We start from the raw sequence: 20308 nt of genomic DNA, 5'->3' as shown, positions 1-20308 counted from the left end.
CAAACTTGCCAGACGAATATAGGCAGCTAACAGACATGAAATAGTACCACGTCATAATATTAGTTACTTTGTTCTTAATTCCAACTCAAAGCCATAAATGCTGAAGAATTTACAAGAACTTGCATTATCAAATCAAGAAGCTATTGTTATATATTAGGTGAGTATATTTAACATTCTTATTTGAATATACAGTATATGAACAGGATTTTTAACCATTACTACAACAAAACAAACAAAACGGTCTTAAATACAGTATTTAAAGCAGTATCAAAATACAGCCGGTATCAATGTTATTTCTGTTGTATTTAGTTACGAGATGTGATCAGCTTATAGAAAAAATTAAGTCAAAAAGCAGTCTACCGCCAGACATTTCAGCTCTTACCTCTAATATCGTACTTTACCAAAGACGTACAGTATTTAATGATAAGCTGCTGAAAATTTCAAACTAAATTGTCACATTTTACATTTTTACATAAAAATGTAAAAATGCAAAAGTAAAGATTTTGGAATACTATTGAATTATCTTGCACATTCTATCCATCATAATCAGAGTGACTGATTTTTTAAAAAGTTCCTTGAGCGCGTCTATCACTCATATTTTATATACTATCGTAAAACTCAGTGTTTCACTGAGTTTTATGATAGTATATAAAAATTTAAATAAAAAAAAACATACAGAAAAAATAAGCTCACACGAGAATTATATGCAGATTTTTCAAAGTATATCAGTTGTTTCTCCAATATATAAAGAAACTATGCCAATATGGTATGCAAAATGTACATATTGCATCTGTTCTAAATTACCAAACACTATCACTTATGTCTTCCAGGTGCGAGTGTATCAGGTTATGTCCGCAGATTGGAGCCATAAGGAAGAGGGAAATCGACTGTTAGATGTTCGAAGAATAAGCTTTCATTCATCAGGGTGGGAGGTGTTCTATGTGAAGTCTGCCGTCAATGATTGGTTAAAGGATACAAACAAGAATCACGGTAAGATGGCCAGTTAAAGCATTTTTCAAAATAACATTTTATCTCTGTAAAGCAGAATAGATGTAAAGCCAGTGGCTATAAGATTTAATAATTTCAACTTTCTGTACTTGAGGTAGAGAGCTTACATATCTGAGATTACATGGTATAACTGTTAGTTAAAGGGAGAGAGAGGGACTCGGAATCAAGGTTCATAATTTCATTCCATAATGCTCGTTTGTTTTGGAGAGAGAGAGAGAGAGAGAGAGAGAGAGAGTGGAGTTACTTTTAATATGAGAAACTGTCTTGAATAATGATGCAATATTGTTGCCGTTTCGGGAGGTTTGGATGGATCATTCATTTTTCCTGCACATCAGGAGTTGATCTTTCTCATTCTGCTATCGATGAAAAAGGTCAAGGATGCTGCTTTCACTGTAGTGATGTACTGGGCGTCTCCCTTAAAGGAGAAGAAAGGGCATTTGTTTCTCTCATTAAAGGACAGGATTTGTTGTAATTATACTAGAAGCAGCTAAGGTTATGAGGCTACTGAAATAAGCAGACGACTGTCTGAAAATAAAGACTCAAAAAACCAAATTGTTTATTGTGACAATAACTTCTTCAACGGTCTTCTTCACCTCCTAAATACACACATACGCACACACGCACACACACACAAAAAAAAAAAAACTGGATCTATTAAAACTATGCATCAAGCTACCTTTGCGACTTTTATAGTTATTTTCATAATAATTAGATTTTCAGTATTTTAATATAGATATATTGTTGTATATATTATGTTAGTTGCTTAGTCACGTTTAATAAAATCCTCTAACACTTTATTCCCCAATGATAGGAAAGAGTACTAGCTTTTCTTTAAGATCCATAGCCAGTAAAGATTTCCCTTAGCTGCCACTGATAACTGACTCAATGATTCAAAGACCTCCCGGAAAAAGAGTGTGAAAGACAATTGCTGCCATCTCGTGGTCCCAAACCATAACATTGTGTATTATTGTCTGGAATAGTATGAGTTCTGTAGTCGATTTTCTTAAAACATTAAAAAAATCTATGCCGAAAGAGTTCGACTAACTCGGAAACCGGATGTAAAAAAAAAGGTGCCTAGAAAACGTTCCTCCAGTCAGCGACCAGAATCGAACGTACACAATCTTTCTGGAGCAACAATCATTTCCATAGAACATCTCATTAACATCCAATGTAATTAAAGTATTTAATAATTAACGCAGATTAAATTATCATATTTAATTAGTATTCTCAGTAATATCTACACATATGGGCCACTGAATTAGAAAATTTTATTTAATACCGTGTTGGATCTCCTTTATCCCAAATTACAGCATATATTTTGGCATAGATTCCGCAAGGTGTGGGATTGCATCTACGTCTATGACATACCAGGTGTTCACTAGGCTCAGATTTGACGGAGGAGGACTTTGTTCACGGATCTGTTTTTCCAACATGTGTAACATGTTACACACACTGCAGTGGTGTAGCTAGAGCTTTTGCCGCCAGGGCGGTCCCTGAGTTTGCCGCCCCTCTCAATACACACCAAAAATACTACAAAAAGTCAAAACGACGCATAGGGAAATAAATTAAAACACTATGTTCATTTTTGAAGTAAAACTTTAATTTCAACAATCTAAAATGCTATTTTTCTTGCTTTTCTGTTAGCAAAATCGTCGATGACATTTTCGAAGTCTATTTCATAGTAATGTAGGTAATTCTTAATCAATTTTAATTTAGAAAAACTCCTCTCACAACTAGCAACACTTACAGCAATTGTGAGGAAAATTCGCAGTAGTATTACAATATTTGGAAATGAGTTCTCGAGACTGTATTTTAGAATTAACTGCAAAAGTTCAAAGTGCCGTCCTGGGCGGATCGCCTCCTCCGCCCTCCCTAGCTACGCCTCTGACACACTGCCACACTGCCATCTCAGTGGGGTTCAGATCGGAAGTTTACGGGGCCAGGGAAGATGGTAGAAGTCGCTGTCATGTTATCTGGTTCAGTGAGCATGCCAGCGACTGTTCAGGGACGGTGTAGTTCAGATATTCCTTGGAAGACACTCGACAGGCCAGCAATATCAGGGGACCATTTCCGTAGCAACAGAATATGTCCCGCATCATGCCACTACCACCACCTCCAGAACCTTGAGTTATGTTTACAAGGCAAGCTGGGTTCATTGCTTCATGGGGCTCTCCAAACTCTCTGTGTAGCGTGACTCGTTGAACAACATGATTTTTTCCAGTCTTCCAATGTCTAGCCCCGGTGTTCCTGACATCACTGTAGACAAACTTTCAGGTTCTTCGCAGAAATCAGCGGTTTCCACATAGGCATGTGACTGCAAATATACCGATCCTCTTCATTTCCCTGGGCATAGTTCGGAGATATATGGATCGGGAACAGCCTTCATTAAATGCATCTGTCAATTGCTACACACAAAGTGCTATTTGTCCGTTCCTGACAGATTGTCTTTAGGACTACAGTTAGTTTCATAGACAAGAAAAGTGGATTATTTTCCATATACGCTGCGTAAGTGACGTTTACGTATATCTGCATAAAGCTTTCTAATTCAGTGGCTAGTATGAGTGGGCAGAACAGTTCTGGTTATGTTCTGTCATGCACGTGCTTAGTTGCACAGTCACATTTACACACACTGCCTTAGATTAATTTTCTAAATTTGAAGACTTTAAAGAAAAAAAATAAAATAAAATAAATATAATAAATATTTCATTCACAAAGTAAGGATTAATATATACACTTCCCGTTATTCCTTTATCTGATTTCTATTAGTTGGTTAAATGCGAAGATCTGTGATATAGAAATATATACTAATGAAAAAAAATATATATATAAAATTTGTGCAATAAATGTTATCAAGTGCTCCCCAAATTTTAGTTTCTCTCTTTCTCTAGCTCTCTCTACATTGCGAACTATACTAATACAAAGTTAACACTACTCGTGCAACGTTTTTACTAATTTTATCTAATTTTATCATTTTTTCCCCTTTTTTGTCTTTACATTACACGTGTGTTATATTATTTTTGAAATGAAATATATTAAAAATGAAAACAATTTCCAGAAATAAAATTAATTTAATATTGAAATTATATTTCAGGATTACTAGTTACCATCAGAGCATTATTGGGATCTCCAATAGAGGAAGGAATTTTAAAGTTTGCCAAACATCATCAACATCATATGAATAAACATCCGATTTTAGTTTTATTTTCTGATGACGGCAGAGCTAAAAGAACTCCATATAATTCAATTACAGGTAATTCTACAGCTAATTTCTTCTTCTACTTACTCCTAATAATTATTTGCTAATTCTAAAGTTTTTTTGTAGAATTAGCTCTGGCAAGCTTCCTTTTTTATTACAGCGAATGGCAACTTTCAAATTATGTTTATAAAATATTGATATTATTATTGTTGTTGTTTGTTTTCGCGAAACCAAAGTGAGCTAAGGAAACTACAGTTTTTTTTTTTTTTGTGAGTGTAATTAGCATTATATTATTTTGCATGAAATTATCAGTTTTAAAGGCTAGCAAATACAGAAAGCTAAACAAAAGCTGATAATGTTGTCACAAGCCTTTCAAACAGTAATTATGTTGAAAATGCTCGTATGAACTGTTGTCTGACATTCCGTGTTAAATACCACACTGCTTCGACGGGAAGGCGTGTTGTATTTAAGAGGAATTCGTTAATAATTTATCAGAAGTATCAGAATATTTTTAATTTTGTTTTTATAAATATATAATACAACTTTTTCATATCTATATACATCAGAAACTTCCTTTCCGTTTAAATAAACATTTAGCAAATTTCTGAAACAGAAGTCATTCCAACCCTTTGGAAAAACAGGATACACAATTTAGAAGCAATTTTATATACAAATGTTATTATTTTTTTGTAAAAAAATATGACTTCTAAATCAAATTAAAAATGTCCACTTATAATGCAATCAAAAAGACAATATTCTTAGAATGGAAATGAACCCACTTGTTCCATTATTTTTACTCTAACCACTGAAATACTTGAATTACAGAGCATTGCATATAGCGTAAAGCAACTGCGAGTTGCATGAGCCGTCAACGAAAGACATTTGTCATTGCTTTCCTAGTATCGTTTCTTGCTTCAAGGTTTAACACCTGTTACCAAACTACCTTAAGTCTACTTATCACCTTTCACCATCTGAGCACAGGTGGAACGGCTTCTTTCGGTCTTTAATAATGTGTCCGCGAACATGCCCTCGTGTACCGCAGGGCGATCAGATGTTAGTTTAGGTGCACCTGTTAAAATGAGAAGGAACTTACCCTCCGGTTATTTATTTAAGCAGCCTTACTTCTCGAACTGTGGACAACCGCTTTAGCGGCAGAAGATTATTAGAGACAGATATATGTGACGAGAATCAAATTGTACGTGAGCTGTCTGCTAACATCCAACTTATCGTGGGAGCTCTAGAAACAGCAAGACAAAAAAAAAAAAAAAAAAGGTAATCTTTTATTCATGACCGAGATGCTACCTGGGCGGGTTTGAATTTCTTATCAGTTCCAGTTAAGGTCATTGCATTCATTTATAGATGAAAGAGAGCAGCAAAATACGCTAGCACAGTCCACAGGTCGCGCAAGACTAATGAACATTTGAGTAAATTGTGATTTGATTTTTGTTTTATTTTCGTTGCTTAAAGGAAATGAATGTTTTCCTCATCAAAGATGGAAAAAAATATATAAAGTGCAGTCTGAATGCTTAACTAATACGGAATGTTTAATTAATGCATCTCACCTGTTTTAAAGGAAGCATTTGTTAGACGGAGTTGCTTTATCTGATTAATAGCTTTTTATTCTTCTCACTTCTTAAGAAGTAATAAAACATAATTACATAAATCAGACAAAATAATTTATTAATGTTTATTTATATCATTATGTTTCATCACCGTTCAATGATGATGAAATATAATGTTTAAAAGCACTTTTAGCACTAAATATTAAGCAATATCAAAGATGTTGTTACACGCAGTGTTCATAAGCAAAGTATAAAAATTAAAGAGTTGAATGTAATTTGATATACTTACATCTTATACAATATTCCACAATAGGATATTCATTGAATCTTCTGTTGTGTGCCAAAAGTCTAAACACGGTGCTGCATCTTGATTTTTTTTTTTTAATTTATTTGGCTGCTCGTAAAATTTTGTGACTTCACTAATGTATTAATAGCAACTGTCATTGCTATTAAGAAATGATGGACTTCTTTTTTGTTCAACTGACTGTTTAAGAAGAATGCGCTATGTTTTTGTTTATGTAACGCTTCAATATTGCAGCAATTAGTACGCTATTTCACAGCAATCAAAACAGTGACATAGTACTAATGCATATCGTCACCCCCCCCCGGCAGCATGTTTGTTCTAGTAGAGCTCCTTGCAAGCCACTAGGCTTCGGCGTTTTGGATCCTATGACATTCTCATTGCGTTTTCTTTGGATTTACACCAATAACTGAAAACAAAATAATAACAGACAGACCTGGTTTATTATTATTGTTATTATTATTATTATTATTAGTAGTAGTGGTGGTATTGAAGCCTGCTACGTTGTCTGGTTCCTGTGTTAAATAACTGATGGTAGTGACAAACAGACATCACTAGGATCTTGTAAGGGACTCGTATGAATGATATAACTAGTAGATATATAACTAACTAGCTGTATAAGAAATTATACATGAACATAACATATGACGGCTGTTTCCCAGAAACAAAGTGTTAAACTTCCCTTAACACTTCTTTTCGCGAAAATTGCAGAACGCGCAGCAAACAACAACGACGACAACAATGAAAGAAAAAAAAACAGTATTTACATACAGCGTACCATGCGGTTCTCGTAGCTCAGCAAAATATCTCATAAAGGTGACAAAGATTACATTACCCATGAACTCACAGCTAGGACTACCAGGATTTATCGAGGTACCATGTAATACATAGGATACCTTTTTTTATTTATTTATTTATTTTATTTTTTTTTTTTAATTTCTCAGATAAATTACATACATTATATGAAGACAATTATGCATAACAAATATTTTCTCGTACATAAAGTTTTTTTTTAAATAATAATAATAACAATAACTATTTACAACATATATTATTATAATATTCATAATGATGATTATTACAGATGTTTCTTTGCAATTTTATACTCTATATATACAATATCAATGGATATAATCACTCTATATTGCATACTTTTGTTACAGTTATTACATACATTACATACATTTGATTACATATGATACTTACATTACATACATTTGTTTACATATAATACATACATTATATACTTTGGTTTACATGTGATACATCTTGGATGAGAACTAATTTCTCTGCTTTCATCCTCGAAGCTTATATATAAGCTTATCTGAGGATGACACCAGTTAGTTATTATTTATTGGTTTTTTTTTTTTTTTTGCAGTGTTGGGAAGCTACGAAATCTATGATTGAGAAATTCACACACACACACACACACACACACACACACACACACACACACACACACACACACACACACACACACACACACACACACACACACACACACACACACACACACAATAACTTGGAATGTATTAATGCGTCGCTGAACTGGAAGCCTGAACGAATATATTGTGTTTCATTAAGTTTCTATGGTATTTTGGGTGCGTGTTTCTTGTTCATAGTATGTCCTTAGAGCTCTTTTCATGCTATTGTAGTTTGTAAACTTTCTGTATTCAAAAGGTAATTTGTTTATCATGTCTGGGATGTAGAAGTTTCGCGTGGCCTTTCCGTAGTGATTATTGTATTTATATGTGATATAATTAGTAGTCTGAGGTCTTGTTATACGGTATATATTTCTGACTGTCCTGTAATTGGCATCGAAATAATGTTTTAGCAAAGCTGCATAGTGACATAAATGTTTTTCTGTCAGTATTTTGTGTTCTGACATTGCAATGTATATAAGATCGTTATTTTCTCTTTGTTCCCAAAAGATCAGTTTTATCATTTTGTACTGTAGCGACATTAATCTATTTAATTTGTAGGGTGCACAGAAAGCATACGTTGTTATAGCGTATCTTAGTATATTTTGGCATAGTGCTTTGTATATTAGTGTTTTTAGGCGTTTGGGAACTATGTCTTTTAACCTGTAGAGTTTGTCACTTATTGTTCGGAGTTTGTTGTGTAGATGGTTTATGTGGCTATTCCAGTTCATATCTGCATCGAAGTAAATTCCAAGGTATCGTATTGTTTCAACCTGAGTGATTGTAGTGGTTTTGCTCTTCTGTGTGTTTTTTATGTTGGAAAGTGGGTGTTGGATGGTTATATATTTGTTATCAACTGGTTGAGTGAGTGGATTTCTGAATATCATTAATTTTGTCTTTTCTGAGTTCAGGTGTATGGAGTTTTTCGTGAGCCAGTCTATGATCAGATTTATGTCATGTTGCATATTTGTTTGGGCTATGCTTGCGTTATTGTGGATGGATATTATTGCTGTATCGTCTGCGTATTGGAATATCTTACCTTTGAGTGGTAACTGATTAATATCGTGCGTGTAAATGTTGAATAGAGTTGGGGAGAGTACAGCTTCCTGTAGTACTCCACAGGTTACTGGTAGCTCTCTGCTTCGGTTTGACCCGATACGTGTGATATGCTTTCTATTTTGAAGGTAGTTTGTAAACCACCTGTTTCTAATAATAATTTTTTTTTTATTGAGGATTTTTTATAATGTAGGAATTGCACTAAGTGCTGCAATTCCTACATTCGATTTCAATTAAAATTTTTTTAATAATACTTTTTTGCCTTTATATTATGTATTTACAACACATGTTCTTCTAATATTAACAATGAAGATTATACAGAATTTTTTGTATAATTTTTTTATTTTATTTTTATTTCATTTTATTATTATTTTTTTTTAAGTTTGAGAAAGAATGATTATACATACAAATTTCTGCATTTGCTTATAAGGATTACATGTAGATGAGTGAGGCAAGTTAATCCCACCTACTTCGAAGCTTGGGTTAGCTTTTATGAAGAGGGTGGGATTTAGCCTTCACTATTTGTGTTGTTGCTACTGTTTATGTATGGGATGTAGGCATTGAATGCTAGTGATTTGTGATGTGTATATTAGTGTTAATGGTTTCTTAACTTTGTTGGTATATTTTCCAGAGTTCGTTTTTTAATGTTCTGTAGTTATCTACGTGTTTTAACTTGTTTTAACTTTCTTGGTAGGTTGTTGAGTTGCGTGGGTATCTGATGTGATCTCACAAAAGAACCGTATGAGTTGTTGAAGGGTGTGTGGACGTAGAGAGTTGTTGTAGGTCGTGTTATACGATATGTGTCTCTGTTGTTTCGATAGATGATGTTGAAGTACTTCCTTGTTAATGTCATGTAGTGTTTCAGGTTTTTAATGCTCAGAATTCTGTGTATCGCCATGTGCTTGTCGGATATTGGTTGTTGCGTGTAAGGTGTCCAGATCACTGTTGACACGATTTTCCTGTGTAGTGTTTCTAATTTTGTTAGGTGGCTGTTTGATGTATTTGTATAGACTGTTATTCCGTATCTGAGTAGGGATTCGCAGATACCGTGATATAGAAGTTTTTTTTATGTTGGGTGGAATAATGTCTTTAACTTGGAAGAGTTTTGCTGCGATGATCCGGAGTTTGGTGTGTAGGTATTCTATATGTTTTGTCCATTTAAGGTGAGAATCTATATACAGACCGAGGTATTTTGCGTGTGTTACAGGTTTGATTTCGGAACATTGGCAGGTATTTTTGTTTTTAATGCAGCGGTATGTGTGACAGTGTATCGATAGTGATGCGGGGCGTATGATTCTTGGGTTGTGTATTATCAGCATCAGTGTTTTGGTGCCTTTGATTAGAATTGCGTTTGGGTGGAAGTATGGAAGTATATTGTGATTTCGTTTAGGTCTTGTTGTGCTTTGTAGAGAGCTGCGTTAATGTCTGTGTGGATTGCTAGTAGTGCAGTGTCATCTGCGTATTGAAATATTTGACTTCTTATGGATATGTTATGAACATCGTTAATGTATATGTTGAATAGAGTGGGTGATAATATGGCACCCTGAGGTACACCGTGTTTTACTTGTATACTCCGATATGACATGTACCTATTTTTGTTACTTATGTTCTGTTTGAGAGGTAGTTCTTGAACCATATATGCAGTGTTCCTCTTATACCTATTGAGTATAGTTTGGTGAGTAGTATGTCATGTTCAAGTGTGTCAAATGCTTTGGTTAGGTCCAGCAGTATAAGGACGGCGTACTTGTTTTTGTCGAGAGCTTTGTTTATTGTGTCGGCGATGTCTTCTAATAAAGTAATGGTGCTTTTTGTTTTCTGAAAGCCGTATTGGTTTTGTGAGATGATGTTGTACTTCTCTAAATAGTTCTGTAGTCTGGTGTGTGTTATTTTTTCTAGGATTTTTGAGATCACTGGTAGTGTAGCTATTGGTCTGTAGTTCTGAGTATCGTTTCTTTTGCCGTGTTTGTATATTGGCGTAATTACTGCAGTTTTTAGTTGTTGTGGAATAATGCCTGTGTCGAATATTATGTTCACGAGTTTCAAAAGTGTTGAATTTATTTGTTCAAAGTGTGTTATAAGGTCTGTGAGTCTTATTTGGTCTATTCCTGGAGTGGGTCTTTGGTTTTAGTTTTAGGAGTGCTTCTTTCAGTTCCTGTTTTGTTATGGGTGGAAAATACATCGTTTGTTGTTGACTTTGTGTTGGTAGTTTTTTGTTGATCGTTGGTAGTTTTTTGTTGATCGTTGGTAGTTTGTCTTTTTTGAGTTGTGTGATGTTGTTTGTGAAAGCATGGTTGAATGAGTCTGCTAGTCCCTCTTGGTTTGTGTCCTGACCGAAGCTTTTTGCTATAAAATCTTGTGCTGAAGTTTTCTTTTTTCGGGTTACTAATTCGTTGAGTGTAGCCCATGTTTGCTTAATGTTGTCGTTATATTCCATGAATTTTTGGAAGTAGTAGCATCGTTTTGCCCTACGAATTTTTGTTGTTAGTTTATTTCTTGTGTTTTTGTATAAGGTTTGTAAGTGTGTGTTACTGGGTGACTTTTTAAGTTTTTTCCATAGATTTTCTTTTTCAGTAATAGTATTTAGTATGTCGTCATTTATCCATGGATTGTTATCTGTTTGTCGCCTCGTTTGTGTGGGTTTTGTTGCTTTTTTGTATATTTCTGTGAACTTTAGTTAAAAATTTTCGTATAATGTTACAGGATCGTTTATTTTAAGTAGGGAATTCCAGTCCGTATTTTTTACTTGGTTATCGACAATGCTCTTTAGTATGATCGAGTTTTGTCGACTTTGTGGTGGTGGGAGGGGGGATAGGAAACGTAATAAAACGAAGTTGAGACAAAATAGTGATCGGCAATTTTTACGTTAATTACTGATGATGTATATGTATGGACGGGAGCCCGTATGTTGATATGATCAATGCATGATTGTGTTAGTGATTATTGAATATTTCTTCTCTTGTTGGGGAGTTAATGGTAGGGTTTATGTTATACTGACTTAGTATATCAAGATATGTGTTAGTGGTTGAAGAAGCGTGGTCAAGAGTATTTATGTTAATGTCTCCTATTAGGATGAACCTGTGTGTTGTACGCGGTTCGATGCCGCTTAGCCATGTTTCTAACTCGTGAAGAAAACTGAGTGGATTGTTATCTGGGGGTCTGTATATTGTATTTATTGTGTATTTGATACTATTGTGGCTATTTGTGAGTTCCAAAATTAGTGTTTCCGCATGTTCGAAGTGAGTTTGTTTTTCTGTCACATTGTATTTTTTTTGATAAATGCCACAATGCCACCTCCTCTTTTGTTTGGTCTGCATAAGTTGTAGGTTTGATAATTATTTATGTTGTATGCGTAAATTTCTGTGTCGTTTATTGCAACTTCGGTCAGTATTAGCGCATCTATGCTTGTCATGGTATAATTGAGCTGTGTTATCAATGTAAGCCAGTGTTTTTTTATACTTCTTATGTTTGTGTGTATGCTTGTGAAGTTGGTGTTGGTGGAAATGTTGTCTGACCATTTCTTCAAAGAGTCAAAGACCTTGAAGTTTATGTTGTCTGACTGGATATGTTCGCCTATGTTTGGGATCTCCATTATATAGTTTTTAAATGAGTTCTAATCTTATTCTTAAGGATGTAAAGAGTTAGTGTTTTATAATAATAATAATAATAATAATTTTTTTATATTTTTATTATATCTCAGATAAATTACATACATATTATATAATAATATTTTTTTTCATTAAAATTATGATTGCATACTGTGATCACATATTTAAATTACATGTGATACTTACATATGATACGTACATACATTTCATTACATATTATTATTTTTAGAGGTAGCTGTGGCATAATATAACTATTAAAAGAACACGTAAGACCACAGTAATAACTTTTAATTAACAGATATTTCATATTAAAACTAATAGTACATCTTCAGTGTTACAAACAGTTATAGGAATGGAATACAAGTAACGAACATTGTTAATCACCTATTAAAATACATTGTTGCCGCGTGCTAGGAAATGATAGAAAATAATAATTAATTAATAATTAAGATAATTGGTTATTTTAATGATTACATAAAATGAAAGTCTCCCAGATCTTCGAGAGAGAGAGAGAGACAGTCATTTCGATTTGAATTCGGTCGTGTAAAATAGTTTCACAACTTTCTTTAAAAAGGAGTTCATATTTGAACCTGCATCTATAGAGGAGAATAGCTTTATCCCTAGACCAGACTTCTAAGATTTGTTGTATGCAATATAATATTGATGTTCTTTAATTCTTTTTTCCACAGAACGGCCAGTTTGTCCAAAATAAGAAATATCGCATTCACATGGTATTTGGTAAACGCGCCAGCCAAAGATAGAGATGGCAGTTTTTATCTTTTGTAGAAGGCAATAAGGAAGAAATTTTGTTGATAGGAATATAAGTGGGAATCTATTGGTACTTTTTTAAAATTCTAATAGGTTTTGATATTCCTGGAATGTAGGGGATTGGAACTCTGCGAACTGTTGAAGAAACCTTAGGTATTGGAACATAAGATTCAATTATCTGTTGGATTTGATTAGGGTGGTAATTATTCGATTCCATTAACTTTTTAATGATTAAAAGTTCTTGTTATAAGATTTCTGGAGAAGAGCAAACTTTATGTGCTCTATTAATTAGAGATTTAAGAATGCCAAATTTTTGAGATGTGTGGTGAGCAGACATTTTATGAATGTATCTGCCAGTAAATGTGGGCTTTCAAAAGACGCTTATAGATAAGGTACCAGAAAAAGTTCGAGTAAGGAGGATGTCCAAAAATGGTAAAGTACCAGAATTTTCTTTTTCCATGGTGAATTGGATACGAGGGTGAAGGCTATTTATCTGTTGTAGAACGGTGGAAAGCTCATCTTCAGTATGTGACCAAATGGCAAAAACATCATCGCCATAACGATACCAAAGAGATGGTTGAGGATGAATGGATGAAACATAGTGTCTTCGAATTGTCTTCTACCCACTATGTTTTCATCCATTCATCCTCAACCATCTCTTAATAATAATAAATACTTTAGTATTATAATAATAAATACTTTTAGTATCATACATTTTTAAAAATTTATTTTTTATTTTTTTAAGCGTAGTAAAGTCCTAATAGACGAATGGTCAATCTATAAAATCTTATCATCAAAATAGTTCTCTAACTTTAAAGCTCGACTAATAATATCTAAAATGACCAGAATTAATTTCATTATAAAAATTACAATCAGAGCTTAAGGAGAATAACAGTATTCCCGGCTATGCACGACAAATTAACACTTTGGGTTAATATATATATATATATATATATATATATATATATATATATATATATAAAAGTTTCTATATTATTAAGCTTATCTAAAATTGGCATACTTATTAATCATAGTTTATTTATTTCAGATAGCAAAAATTACGCATATACACAACCTGAAGAAAAACTACATTCTCGGTACGATTCTCAGACAGTTTCGATGACACTTAATGAAGATGAGCATTTATCCAACAGTGATGATATGAATCCTCATTCTAGTACCGGTAATGAAATTTCTAGAAATAAACGCTCAATGAGAGAAAGCACATCACAAGATGAAGAAAGAGATGACGACGAAGCAGAAGGACGCCGAGAAGAAGGAGAAGAAAATGAAGAACAAGAGGAAGAATCAGCAACAGAACAATTAGGATGTACACGAGAGGACTTGCATGTAGATTTTGAAAAGATAGGATGGTCAACTTGGATTATATCCCCAAAAGGTTATCACGCTTATTACTGTAAGGGACAATGTACATTCCCTCTTGGACAAAATCAGTGGCCAACTAACCACGCAACCGTCCAGAGCATCGTTCACGAATTAAGTTTAACACCTGGTGTGGGAATGCCCTGCTGCGTACCCAATAAACTATATTCAATCAATCTGCTCTACTACGATGAGCATGAGAATGTGATATTGAAACAATATGACGATATGGTAGCTGCTGGTTGTGGATGTCATTAAATGGACTTTAGCGAAAGGAGTCGAATCCTTGTTCCAAGAAGGAGAATACTCATATTTAACAGTATAACTTATGCAACTTCTCGTTCCAATCGCCAGTTTTCAGATAAATATAATTATTTTAATTATTACTCGCCTGTAACATTTCATGGATTGGTTATTACTTAAGAGAAATATAATTTTTTTTTTGAAAACCAGCGATATTTTATCTGCACAATACTGTGATAGTTTTCGAAATTCCTAAATAGCTTAGGACACAGGTATCTACAAAGATATATCACAATACTGAAGCCTTATAACTTTTTATTAAAAGATTCAAAGTGATGAATTTTCACATTGGTCATACTCATTATGTTTGAGCTTCATATTATATATGAAAACATGGCATCCTAGTATATTAAGGTAGTAATGTAGTCTATGATGAGTCAACATCACAGACACTCAATATGTGCACCATTCGTAGCTTAGTCTAAGTCACAAGTATATTCAGTTCCTTTCACGCACAGTATAACATATGAGGGATCAGAGGTCACTTCTGACGTGATGTTCTTTCAGATGAACAATCCTGTCTTTCACATAAATCCACAGAAAAAATTGAGCATGAGAAGGTCAGGCGTTCTGGCAAAGGAATGATCCACTTCTACACATCCGGCGATCTGAGATCCAACTATTAAGGAAGGAATAAACATTACAAAACAATTGAGAATAGTTCCGTCCTGTTGAAATAAGAGGATGGAGTGATAGTGTTCTAATTGTGATACCACAAACAACTGAAGCATTTCTAAGTACGTATGGCCTGTCACAGATTTTTTCAACAAAGAAGAAGAAGAGGAATAGTCCAACAAATCTATTATGCATAAAGCCGTTAAATTACGTTAACCTTTGGACTGTCTCTTTCGACCTAATGGGTGAGATGAGGAGTCTCCGTTTCCTAGATGCGACAATTCTATGTATTAATTCGCTCACAAGTGTGAAATGCTTGTTCGCTGGTGAATATCACCCTGTTCATGTAGTTTGGATTGTAGTTCGGTGTATCCAGCATATGCATAGCATATTTCCTTTTTGATATATTATCAAATGTTGATCTTCTGAAACAGTTGAAGATTATATGGATATAAGAGTACGCAGAATTGTAAGGATAATTACAAGTGTAATATATACTTCATTACCGGAATGATCAATGAACTTCTTCGGAAGGCAATAGGAATGGTTTCAATATCCTCTTCCTATGTTCTAAGCCTTCCTCTACTTTTGCTGTACATCCAGTCTTTGTTCATTAACATTTCCCGGCCTTACCCCACTCAATATTTTCCTCTAATTAGATGATAGGCAAAGTGTGCTTCAAAGTGCACAAAGTTATTCACCTGAAAGAAAGCATCATATCAGCAGCGGTTTCTATATTAGATATGTCAGACAATGTGTATGTATAGAAGGAAATTGTAAACGTTTTGAGTCCAAGCTACGAATGATGCACATATTAAGTATTATTGATGTTGAACCACCACAGATATCATATTACCTATAATAATATGAGTGGATGGTATATCCAGTGAAACTCAAGCAATACTATGATCAGTGTGAGTGTTCTTCTTGCATTCATCAAAAATAAATAAATAAATAAAAAAATAAAAAATAGGATTTCCAAGTTGCTTCATTTCTATGTAGATACCTTTTTATTTTCTGCTTTTGTTTTCAAACAAATGCTTTGACTACTCTAGTTGGAATTTATGTTTAATCTCCATGTCATAAAGTAACACAATAGTGTTAACTGTGAGTTGTGGGAAAACTTCTCCATAACAAACCTTCGATTGTTCTGTAGCCTCTACTGTTGCTTCTCTGACCTCTTTACTGTTAGAAATCATTCGATTACAATGCTATATCTTCGCGAAATGATTAAGAAACCTGCAGAATACTGGACATGAAACTAGATGTTATAAAGTAATCATGAAACTAGATGTCATAAAAATAATTACAAAATTCAGATTATATGAAAAAATTATGTTTTATCGCGCACTAATAGGTAATCTTTCTGTTTTTAATAGAGTGCAATCGTCATATCTTAGTATATCAATATCACTTTATATATTATTTTTCTGAGAATGAGAAACTAAGTGTCGTAATAGATATCTGAAGATGTGATCAAGTTTTGTAGTTAAAATCTAGCTGTTTCATTTCAATGTTTCAATTAATCATTATTGAATAACAAGTTTAGATGACAATGTAAATCTGTTAAAATGTGAAAACCGCGGGAAAACACGCACAGATTCTATCCTAGGGATGAGTCAAGGTAAGGTATGTAAGCATACCTTACCTTACAAAGGAACAAATGGCATTGTCAAATGTCGCAACAAAATATGGTCACTACTCAATAGAATTCTTTTAACTTATTATCCGAATTTCTGCATAAAAAGTAAATGATTTCGTTATGAAATAAACTTGGATAAGGCATTAGATTATAATCAAGAGAAAGCATTATACTGAATATTAAAACCTCAATGAATGCTGCATGCTTCATATTATTCTTATTACGTGTTACCTTCAAGGACTCATCACGAGAAGGCACTCCGCTCCACTACAAACTACCTTCTCAACTACTTAACCCTCCATCTACACACAGCAGCACCATCTACCGCCTACCAATAGCATCTTTGTAAACTGTGTGAGTTCTCAGGCCGATTTGTCTGTATGCGTGACGAAAAATTCGAGTTTCAGAAATAAAAATCTACAGAAGTTGGACTTTTTTATTTTGAAGAGAGAGAGAGAGAGAGAGAGTAGTCTTTTTTTAGAGAAATTTCTTAAATGTAAAAAAAAGAGAAAAACTCCTATAACTTGACGTGGATAACAATTGATCTAACAGATAGATACCCGATTCTTAATTGATTCACTTCTAATCCAACTAAATACTATTAAATCACAGTCGGAATGCTTTCAGACGAAAAATGCTATTAAAGGAACTTACTTTTGTTTATTTTATTATTTTGGTAGGGATGGCGTCACTTAACTGTAATGTCGTATTTTTCAATGAAATTATATCAACAAAAGAATATAAAACTTAAGTTAATGCTGTATTTTATAGTTTTGTACATGACCAGGAATAGCATGAATACAATTTAGTAAGCGATGAACAGATATGAATGAATTAAATGTAAAATGAAAGTAGAAAATAGAATTGTAATATTTTTTTTAAATAATCATTTACAAGAAAACGTTGCAGGTTTTGAAGACACATTTAAACTTCACACCTGTATCATCGTTAGTATTACATTTAAACTGGAAGAACTATGAGAAGAATAAATAAAACAGAATATGAATATTTTTTAAAGTAAATAATAAGTTACAAAAAAATCTCGTATTTTTTAATGACACTTTCAACTTCACATCTAAACTGTCGCTATAAACTTGTTCAATAACACTCGTTTTGCAGGAAGCGATCAGCAAGATAGGACTTTATATATATAATAAAATATTCAGGTGTCTCACATGGATTTTTTGTAGTCGCGCTATGACACTAATATTGATGTCATTGCAGTGCTACTTCCTATGTATTCAAAACCCATGTTGATGGTCTTTTATCCTATTTCGCTACTCCACCACAGAACAGATTACTTCAGGTGTTAATCTTTCTCTGGATTTGAGTAACAGACATCTCTAGAATATGGTACAAAATGAGTTTGTTTTCCGAAAACGATATTCTTGACTTTTATAATGGAAGTACAAATATATATATATATTTATATTTATTGATCAGAGCACAATTAATATGTATACTTTTTTTTTGCTTTACTGTTTGGTTTTTTATATCATTTTAAAATAAAATTTTATTTTCTCATATGATTTGTTTTCTTTTTTAAAGGTTTAATTCCCTAATGCAATATTTATTTTTTGAACGTCGTAATGTTGCTATATTTTGTTTACTTTGTAGTTAATCTAAACAATAATGTATATACAGCAGGTTTGGAAATAATTTAAATAATTTAGGAATAAAGTAAAGCTTTGAACTTTTATTCTTTGTCTTTGAACTTATTCATACATTTTAAACTTTATATTTATAATATTCATTATGTCTTCGAGAGAACGCTAACCACATTGAAGAAAATCTTATAATGAACCACAATGATATTCAAAATTCTACACTAGACAACATAAACTAAAAGTAATCTTCAATATTCTTATGAAACAAATTCAAAATATCTTTAAAATAATTAAGAATATCAGAATCTTCGCTTTATGTGAAATAAAAATGATTAACCCGATGTTCTTAACGACTCTAATACACCTAAAAATTTCAATCCCCTATTAATTTTAAAAATTAAATTTGTAGTTCAAATTCATAAAGGTCACATGTGTGCTTAACAATTTAAGTTCTTTATGTTCTTCAGTTAGTCTAGCTATAAATAGGAATTCATTTATTTTGGTAGATGTGAATTCTGCAGTACTTTTTGGTTCGCTTACTTCGTTCGTTTAGTAGCAGATCCATTGGCGCACCCAGGGAGGGGGCCAAGGGGCCCTGTCCCCCAAAAAAAAGAAAAAGGAAAAAACATTAGAAAAATTTCCAAAAATATTTTTCTAATTAAAATTATTTTTTTAAAAATTTATGTTGTGTCTTCTATTTCTATACTACTTATGAATTAGCGATCACATAAGGTGGGAATACCCTATAGCACTCGGGAATCCTAGCCTCTGTGAACGCAAAGCGAATGAAGTAGTGCTCGGGTGCTACTTCGTTTGCTCGAGCCTGGCCACAGATCACGAGCATCATGTCTTGGCGATCACTGCATATGCTCAGTCATAGCTCGTATGCAATGCGTAGTGTGTATTCTCAAAACGTCTACTCAACTCGTCCCCCCCCCCCCAAGATTAAATCCTGAGTGCGCCACTGAGCAGATCATATTAGTTAAGTTAGCAGTTGACAGCACCACTAATATCAGTGCTAACTCATTTGCCTGAGATCGCAGGTCAGCGCTAGAATTAACAGTTTTATTATTATTACGTGAGCTTGCATGGGCTCATCGTGAGAGGGCACTCCACTTCACACAGCCCACTATCTCTACACTACTTAATCCTCCACCTACACATAGCGCTACCATCCCTTATGTACACATAACACTATTCACTTCCCACTAATAGTATTTTCTGCCTGTAAATTGTATGTGTACAAATGATTTGCCTGTATGCGGAATGAAAATCCCGAGTTTCCAGGAGGGAAAAAAAAAATTGCGCCCTTCGTTATGAAATCGGCTACCTCACCTTCAGTTGACAACTTCACATAAGATTTCTGTCGTCAATATGAAAATCGCAATCAAGTCTTCTCTAATCGAAGAGCACGTGTCGTCCTTCAAACTGCGCCACGGAGGCGCTTATGAAACAAAAGACTTGGGTGCTGTAGCGTGTTATAATCAGTTACTCAATTTATATGGATGGCACTTACAGTACTGCTGTTCTTTTTCGATAAAATTTTTGAACTGACTTTCACTTAGTCATGCTGAATAAAAATGACAGTTGTAAAAACAATTTATTTTTATCCTTGTACAGATCATTACAGTGGATGTTTCATATAAATGTCACATTGAATTTTTATTGACATTTTCATATTGTAATCTTTACATAATTCCTGATTAGTTGTTGATGATTAATGAGAAAAATTTCGTTTAATGTGCAGCTTATATTCATGCAAAGTTATGTGAGGAGATAACTTTCAACGAATCGCCATTTTCTGAGATTAGCACCAAGATACTCTCTCTCTCTCTCTCTCT

General features: G+C 33.5%; 1 protein-coding gene across 1 annotated transcript in view; it reads left to right on the top strand.

The window, feature by feature from the left end:
- Positions 1-18559, top strand: part of LOC150104281 (bone morphogenetic protein 2-like) — a 39124-nt gene extending 20565 nt beyond the window's left edge. Inside the window, exons 3-5 of the mRNA XM_090396264.1 lie at positions 831-990; positions 4100-4258; positions 13966-18559. Coding sequence (XP_090252390.1) covers positions 831-990; positions 4100-4258; positions 13966-14558 — 912 coding nt within the window. The 3' untranslated portion in view covers positions 14559-18559. The remainder of the gene's footprint in view (positions 1-830; positions 991-4099; positions 4259-13965) is intronic.
- The last annotated feature ends 1749 nt before the right edge of the window (positions 18560-20308 follow it).

Source organism: Typopeltis vanoorti, chromosome 8 (assembly GCF_054136105.1).
Source record: "Typopeltis vanoorti isolate ZY-2024b chromosome 8, IOZ_Tvanoo_1.0, whole genome shotgun sequence".
NCBI classification, from domain to species: Eukaryota; Metazoa; Arthropoda; class Arachnida; order Uropygi; family Thelyphonidae; genus Typopeltis; species Typopeltis vanoorti.
This window is presented reverse-complemented; position numbering and strand designations above follow the sequence as displayed.